The following is an 8,130-nucleotide window of genomic DNA, read 5'->3' as shown; positions in this document are numbered from 1 at the left end:
CCTAGCAGGTGGCAAGTCCCAGTTGGAGAACCGAGTGAGTCTTCCTGTGGAGCCAAGGTCTAGTAAGTATCTAAGCAAAGTCTGGGGAAGGACGCTGGGAAGAGTGGAAGACAGAAGGGAGGAGGTAGGGCACGGCCAGAGTGTAGCTGTGGGAAGATAGCCCTGGAATTGAGCTTCTAGTGGGCCAGCTTTTCATGTCGCCCAGGGAGATGTAAAGGCCTGGCATGGAGCTGACTTTTGAAAGGTTTTCCAGCCTGTAAACGAGCTGTGACTAGAACCCCGGTTTTTAGGTTCCCTGGTTATATATTATTGTTCTCTGCCATGGCTAGCCTTTTCCTTATAATGCGAAGGACAGTCAAGAAAGATTGTTCAGGGCATGCATTTGTGTTTTCCGAATCTCTATACCAAAGAGGAGAAGGGAACACAGGTGGTCGCTGGGTGTTTTCTGAAGGATACAACGGTTATACAGCATTAATGGAGATTACCACTTGGAAGGCTGTGTGGTCCAAGTATAGTGGGACAAGAGTTAAGAGAAGATTTTTGATTGATTCATGCAGATACATTGATACATGTATATACATACAAAGATATATCCTCTTTATTTTCCACCATGGAGACCATATGGTCCTTATGCCAGTTAGGGAAATTGCATCGATCCTTCGCATATTCTGTTTCCTGTTTTGTGCCTCTGTCACCAGAAGCACCACCAGTTTGGGGTCTGTTTCTTTGCTTCCCTTCTTTTCTTTTCTTTTCTTTCTCGCACCTCTCTTGCCCCCAGCCGGACTGAACTGTCTTTGAGTCAAATGTCAAAAATTCTGACTTCCGCTATTGGAAAGAAAAGGCGGGCTTTTTGAAAGGTTGTCTTTCTTTCAGATTCGCCTTGACAAACGCCGCGATGTCTCAGCAGGGCGCCAAAGGCTTTTCCAAAGGGTCTTCCCAGGGCTCCGCCCCCTGCTCCGCCCCGACGCCCGCCCCCGCTCCCTCCTCCTCCTGCTGTAGCCGCGGCTGCTGCGGGGGCGGCGGTTGTGGCTGCGGCGGTGACTCCGGCTGCTGTGGCTCCAGTTCCACCGGCTGCTGCTGCTTCCCCAGGAGGCGCCGCCGGCAGCGCACTGGCGGCTGCTGCTGCGGAGGAAGCCAAAGGTCTCAACGCTCCTGCAACAACCAGAGCTCAGGCTGCTGCGGTGGCTGCTGAGAGCCCACAGAGCTGCGCCCAAGCAGCTACTAGCATCCTACAGCGACCCCTCTGCTGCTCCCACCCTGTCTTCCATAGTAGTAACAGGCGGGACCGGTCTCGGAGTTTGGTCCCCTTAAAGCTAACTGCACTTTGATGTTCAGAAACCTCACGCTCTTCTCAGCCCTGTCCCCTCGTGCTGATTTTCCTCCCAGGGAATACAAGTCAGGGGTGGGACCTCAGACCATGCTAAGGGCAGGGGCTTGTGCACGTCAGTGTTCAAAATAGATCTACTGATTTGATTGTCCTCCGAAGACGTCATAATAAAGCTTCTACCTCCCGTGAACGCTTCTTTTTCCTATTTATTCCTTTATCCGTGCCTTCATTTTTATTTTATTGCCCTTTATATTATCCCTCAAAGGCTCATGCCTGAAGGAGAATACGCCGACTGCTCTGCGTAGTCTAAGGAGCTTTATCTCCTTTGTATAATGACCCTCTGAGGTGGGCGCTGCTGCGTCGGTTTTACCGAAGGGAAACTAACATTATGCTCAGAGTCACTTCTGTATGCCTGAAAGATGGAGGTAACTAGAGGATTCAGAGATCATTCTCCTAATTGCTCTGCTTAGCGTGGTCTGCCCTAAGTGGTCAAAAACTTTGTGTTCCTCCCCAGAAGAGGCCCCTTCCTTGCCCTCCACCCCCCAACTCCGCCTCCCTCCACTTAGGACTTTTCCACAAGGCCCAGGTAGCTGAGGGATTCTGCTTTGCATTGGCAACTTCTGAAGCCTTGAATTCAGTCCTGCTGAGACTTCTTTCTCTTCTTCCATTTTCCCTTCCTCCCTTCTTCTCTACTTCCCTTCTCCCCTTCTTTACTACCCCTTCCCCTCCCCTTCTTTCCCCTCTCCATCTCCTTCCTCACAACACTCTAGTTTTCTTCCTCTGGTGGAAGACCACTGACCTTTGCTTGCTGGGTGAGAAAACTATCTATGCCTATCAGGAGCCTGGGACTCACCTTCTTTTAGGTCTGATCTATGCAGCCGAAGCATGACCAGAAACTACAGGTCTCCCCTGGCTGTGGCAGATGGAGTGAACCACACAAGCATAGGGAGCCCTGTGAGCATAAACTTTACTGTTCATTTTAGGTAAGACCCCTTGTCTAGTGTCTTTTAGGTTCAGAAGGGATGGTATAATAATGGTAAAAATAACAGCACAAAAATAGCTCACGTTGTTGAACATTAATTTTGTTCCAGACACAAGGTATAGCACAGAATGGGTGTGTGTTTATATATATTTAATTCTTACTAACCTCAAAAATAGCTTTTAACTTCCCCGATTTTTTAAATGCGAGTAGCCTGGCATTCAGAGACTTCAGGGAATTGACACAAAGTTTCACAGCCAGTGACAGTCCTAGGTTCCTGAAGGTGAATGATGGAAATGAGACTTAAATTGAGATCTGGAGCCATCAAAGTCCATGGAATCCACCCCATGCATGCTCTACTGCAATCTTGGAAACCACCACCATGCAGAAGAAGGGACACTTGGGCTTGTGTGGACACACCCAGCCTCTTAGGAAATTGTAATTTGACTGCTCTGCATCAGTGGCCCAATGACTGTTTGAGCTCTGTGGTGGCATCTGCCCAGCAACCAGCTACGGAAGGTATTTGCTCAGAGGCAAAGTCATGAATTCACCCTTGGTTCAGTCATGCTGTTTAAAGCTGACTCCAGATGACATCCCGTGTTGGGGAAGCTCCGAAGGACAGTCCTACTCTGCCTCTCATTTCTGCCTCTGAGACTCTGTGATTCCCAGGAGGTAGTAGTGTGTTGTATGCACTGTTTGCAAATAGATGATGTCACTGAGGACCTGCCTCCTGCATACCAGTCAGTGATGTGTAGTGAAGCAACAGGCCTCTCGACTTGTTGGACAGCCAGGCAGGAAGGGTAGGCTTGCCTGACTCAGAACGTACTGGAAAGCCGGTATGAGGACGGGGAATACAAGGACGTGAGTCTGTAGGAGTACATGTCCTTGAACGTGGGTGCACTGATGTCCATTAAATGGCCAACTGTGAGGATGACTGCCTCACTGGTTTCCACATCCATGAAATCCAGATATGTGGGAGATGTGTAAGAAAACACATGGTTATAGGTTCTTCCTTTCCAGGCAAGCTGAGGCTTCAGGTATTTAAGGTGTTCTTCCAGTCATATTGGCACTTGGACATTGTCTTCCCTATAAAAGAAACCTGGAATTCCAGCTTCTTGGTATACAGGTTTGTTACTAAGATCAGTCCTTCACTGTGAACTTGGCATTCTTTCATTCATGACATAAAACTCTACTGCAAACCAAGTGTTCCCAGTTTCTTGGAAAGGAAACTAAAACACAGAGCTATCCTAAGATGGCACTGCTTCTAATCAGAGGACAAAGTTTTGGACAGGGTATTTCTGACTTCAAAATCATCATTATGGACACCATTTTTTTTGTACTATGTACTTCTGAGAAGAAGAGAAACCTTGTATAGAAGTAGGAGAAAGAACCCAAGGAATTGGTGGCATTAGAAATATTTTCCTGAGAACATATCATCAGAGGAGAGGCCAGATCACAGATGGCTTCAAATGCCAACTCTTAGAGTTTAACAATGTTGTGTTTGTGGCACAGGAAAATAGCTCTTAAAGAAGAATTTAGAAAGACAGAAGCTGACCTATAGAACATCTACACCTATGGTGAGGATGCTCTAGAAACCTGGAAAGATTATGTTAATAGGCAGCTACAATGACCCAGGCTCGAGATAGAGATCTGAACCTGGCATTGGGAAAGAAAAGGAAATGACAGATAGGAAAAGCATTTGCCCAGAGGAAAGAATAGATAGAACTGGGTACAGCATTGGGGCTTTGGGAGATGAACCAACTGAGGTGGCATTGGGGAATTTGTGCCTGGTCACTAGGAAAGGACAGTAACATTGACAGAAAAGTGGAGAAAAAAAGAACATGTGAAGGAGGAAGAGGGCAAGTCTCCCCTGTGATGTGCTTGGTTGGCGAAGCTGCCAGGGCATGACCACAAGTCAGTGATGTGGAGCTGGAAATGCAGATAATCTCTGAAAACTGATTTAACAATATCTAGATAAAGAGGAGTAGACTCTGTGGAGGTGGGATCCCAATCCTTGGCAATGGATGTGGTTTCACTTCTGCAATGAAAGTTATGAAGAAAAACAAAAACAGATCTATCTGGTCTGTCTTAACACAGAAAGCCTTTGTAAAAATAGAAAATTGGACACTTGAGATGCCTGATCACTGTGCATTGGATTATAAGCAGGCAAAACAGAAGCCAAAGAGGTGAGTTGAGGGGACTGGGCAGGAAGGAAGAAGCTGAATTCTGAAACAAAGTCAAAGATGAAGTCAGTAAACTCATGCAGGTTTTACCTGGGCAGCTCATTGGGCTGCTTTCAAGACCGAGTTCTGGAAATCCAGGCTGAAGGGAAGCAGGGCAGACCAAGACTGTTCTTTTCCATTGCCTGCTCAAACTTCCCACCAACTAAGCATTAGACAGAGTGAGAAGTTCCTTGTGAGGGGCAGCAGTTCCTCCTCAATTTGGTAGAACGGGTTAAACAGGCAAATTGGTATCACAGTGAGTAAGAGAAAAAAATCCTCTCTGCTGTGGATGACGATGTAGCAGATTCGAATGATTTGGCTCTGATAAATCTGAACCGTGTCAGCTTGCCTCAGGATGAGGTACAGTCAGCCCTAGAAAGGTGAGTATCACCTCCTCTCATAAATACTGACCAGGACAAGGACAATGGCTTCTAATCTCTTATTCAGTGATGCACCTTGTTAAGAATGTTGTTAGAGGGACCAGGGAGATGGTTCAGTAGAAAAGAGGAATTGAGTTCAAATCCCTAACACCTTTGTAAAAGAAAACAAAAAGCAAAACCTGGGCGTGGCTACGCATGTCTGTAACCCCAGCACTGGTGAGCAGAGACAAGCAGATCCTAGGAGAGCTTCCTGGCCAACTAGCCTAGGTGAAACGGTAAGCTCCCAGTTCCCAAGGCAATAAGAAAAAAGCAATAGGGGAAGAGATCTTATGACATCTAGCTCTGGCCTTCACATTCATGCATAGATGTACACATCTGCACACTCATGTGTGTACCACACATCCACCACAGCACCCACACACAGAGAGACAGTGTGCATTGGTTTTATTGTCAATGATGTATCTGTGTCAGCTCTGCTTATTTGTGAACTGAATTTGTGTGTTAAAAGGCCATTTTTTTTCTTGCTTTTTTCCCCAAAGTCCATTTTTTTTTCTACCAGTTCAAAGTAATTCTATGTACCAGAAAGCTAGGAGGAATTAACCTCCACTTCCTGTTCCATTCTTGTACAAGATTTTCTGTTCATTTGTCACTGTTATTTTTCATTCATTAAAAGCTGATTGATTGCTCACGATATCCATGGCTCTTTTATGATGCCAAAATGTCTTAATGAGAGAGTCCACTACAATGTAGTGTGATAAGGGCTTGAAGCCATCACATGAAATCACCACTACTCAGAGGTGACAGTTCACACTGATAATGACAAAAAACATTGTTTGGACTAATGCTGAAGACTGTGTTGGTCAAGCTGAGAACACAGAAAAAATCATTTAAGTTAAAATAAATGACACCAAGGTTCAGGGCAGTGAGATGAATATGTAACTCATAACAAAACCATTTTGCATAGATGGACCTCAAGGAGGTCAGAGAAGTGAGATTATACATATAGCTGGTCAGGGAACAGATGAGGCAAACCCTTAAGCATCCTACAGGCATGGCGGATCATGACATTTTAAAATATAATGTTTTTATTTCCTTATTTAGAATTTCTCGTATGTATACAGAGTATCTTGATCACAGCTTGTAACCATTCCCCTCATCCCCACTCCCCCTGGGCCTCATCCTCCACACACACCCCCCACCTAACTTCACGTACCTTTTTTATTTTGTAAATAATCCACTGAGTGTAATTTGTGCAGTTCATATGAGTAGAGGTGTGAGGCATCCACTGGAGTGTAAACAACCTACCAGCTGCTGTACTTTCAAAGGAAGATGAACTTCCCTCCCTCAGCAGCCATCAATTGCCACTAGCTCCTCCAACTAGGGGTGAGGCCTTTCGACCCCTCCGATGTTAATGCTGGAATTCCGACTGGCTTGATGGTGTGCGGGTAGCCACAGCTGTTCTGAGCTCACAAGGCCAAAATAACAGCCTTTTGAAAACTGTTAGATCTCTCTGCTCTTTTTGAACATATTGAAGATGCCACCTTACCTTAAGGAGCCAGGGCACCGACATCGTCTCTTGCTACTACTGGTCTTTTTTTTTTTTTAGTGTCTTCTCCAAATTCCCAAGTGTCATCCACAGTTTACTATTCCTTACCATACTTAACTCCCCTGAATAATTCTTATCCCACCCACCATTGTGAAGTACCATATCATTCCAGTCACCAGAGCATCTCTCAAGCTCCACATCCCATACCCTTTCCTCATTCTCAGGGTCTTAGGCCTCAGTCAGGCACTGCCCACTTCTGATCGAAGTTTACCTTTCCATTCTGGACTCTGCACTTCTATCAGTTTTCTCATTCCCTGGTTCACCCCATCCCTTCTCTGCCCCTCTCTCTCCTAGTTTCTCTTTTAAGTCAGAACATTATACCCAAAGTTCCGATTATTTTCTTTCTATGAAACAATCATTCGTTTATTCACGTATGCATCATGACATCAGGTGTCTGTCTCATCCACTCTTTACCTTTTATTTTGAGACTGGACCTCTCACCGAACCCGAGACTCACCAGTTTGGCTAGACAGGCTGACCAGAAATCTCCAGGAATTCACGTGTCTCTGTGTGCCAGTGCTGGGGTTACAGATTTGTGATGCACCTGGCTGGGGATCGGAACTCACATCCTCATGGCTGTGAAGCATCACCCCCAGCCCCTGCTGCGGAATCTTAGACACTGGCCTTCACATCTGTTCTGTGTTTGCACAGGCTGCTTTTTCTTCCCCTGTAATTGTCCTTCTGCCCTTTCTTTCCTATTTTATATCATTATCACCATCACCATCAAGATAATGTTGTTGTCTGTCACCAAAGTGTTGTCCTAAGACCCTCCAAGAAGTCATCATCACTTCTGCTGCTTTTTACTATCAGTGCTTGTTATTCTATTGAGATTTTTTGTTTTTCCTCTCCGTGCCTTAGTTACTGTTCTATCTCTGTGATGAGACACCGCAACCAAGGCAGCTTATAAAGGAAAACATTTAATTTGGGGCATGATTGCAGAGGTACAGTTCATGACCATCAATCATGGTGTGGGATGTGGGAGCAGGCAGCCATGGTGCCGAAGCAGTAGCCGAGAGCTAGCCTGAGTGGCTGTGTTTATATTGTGTCTTGATCCACAAGCAGGAAGCAGAGAGAGCTCAGTGGGAATGGTGTCCACCTCCAGTGACACACCTCCTCCAACAAGACCATAGGGGCACACCTCCTAATCCTTCCCAGATGGTTCCATAAATCAGGGGCCAAGCATTCAAATATATGAGCCTATGGAACCATTCTCATTCAAACAACCACATCCTGCTTACCATTGTTTTAGATCAGTCTTTCCTTTGAAATTCAGTTTTTATATTTCTAAATTAAATATTCTGGAAGTTCATTTTAGCCACTGTTAATGGTAAGATAATTTTTAGCTGAAATAATTCCTCAATATTAAATGATATTTTAAGTGAATACAGAATTCTAGGCTGGGAAATTTGGCGTTGGATCATTGGTGATATGACTACAGTGTTTTCTGACATCAATGGGTGAAGGGGTGCTGTAAGCCCAATTTTCTTTTGCAGAGGTAATCTGGTGCATCTCCTCATACATTTTACATTTTCCCTTGAGGTTTATGTTTCTGAGGATTCATGACTTTCTTTCTGTCTTGAAAATTTTAAACTGATATTTCTTCAAATATCTTCACT

General features: G+C 45.2%; 1 protein-coding gene across 1 annotated transcript; it reads left to right on the top strand.

Moving 5' to 3' along the window:
• Crct1 (cysteine rich C-terminal 1) lies at positions 1 to 1,536 on the top strand. Its single transcript, XM_076574502.1, has 2 exons — positions 1 to 62; positions 874 to 1,536. Exon 2 carries the CDS (start codon positions 896 to 898, stop codon positions 1,190 to 1,192), a length of 297 nt encoding a protein of 98 aa, XP_076430617.1. The 5' UTR covers positions 1 to 62; positions 874 to 895; the 3' UTR covers positions 1,193 to 1,536.
• The last annotated feature ends 6,594 nt before the right edge of the window (positions 1,537 to 8,130 follow it).

This window comes from Peromyscus maniculatus, chromosome 6 (assembly GCF_049852395.1).
Source record: "Peromyscus maniculatus bairdii isolate BWxNUB_F1_BW_parent chromosome 6, HU_Pman_BW_mat_3.1, whole genome shotgun sequence".
NCBI classification, from domain to species: domain Eukaryota; kingdom Metazoa; phylum Chordata; class Mammalia; order Rodentia; family Cricetidae; genus Peromyscus; species Peromyscus maniculatus.
The sequence above is the reverse complement of the archived record's forward strand: the minus strand, read 5'-3'. Positions and strand labels throughout refer to the sequence as shown.

Excerpts from the sequence above, each read along its gene's own strand:
- Crct1 (XM_076574502.1), top strand. The coding sequence starts at position 896 with ATGTCTCAGCAGGGCGCCAAAGGCTTTTCCAAAGGGTCTTCCCAGGGC.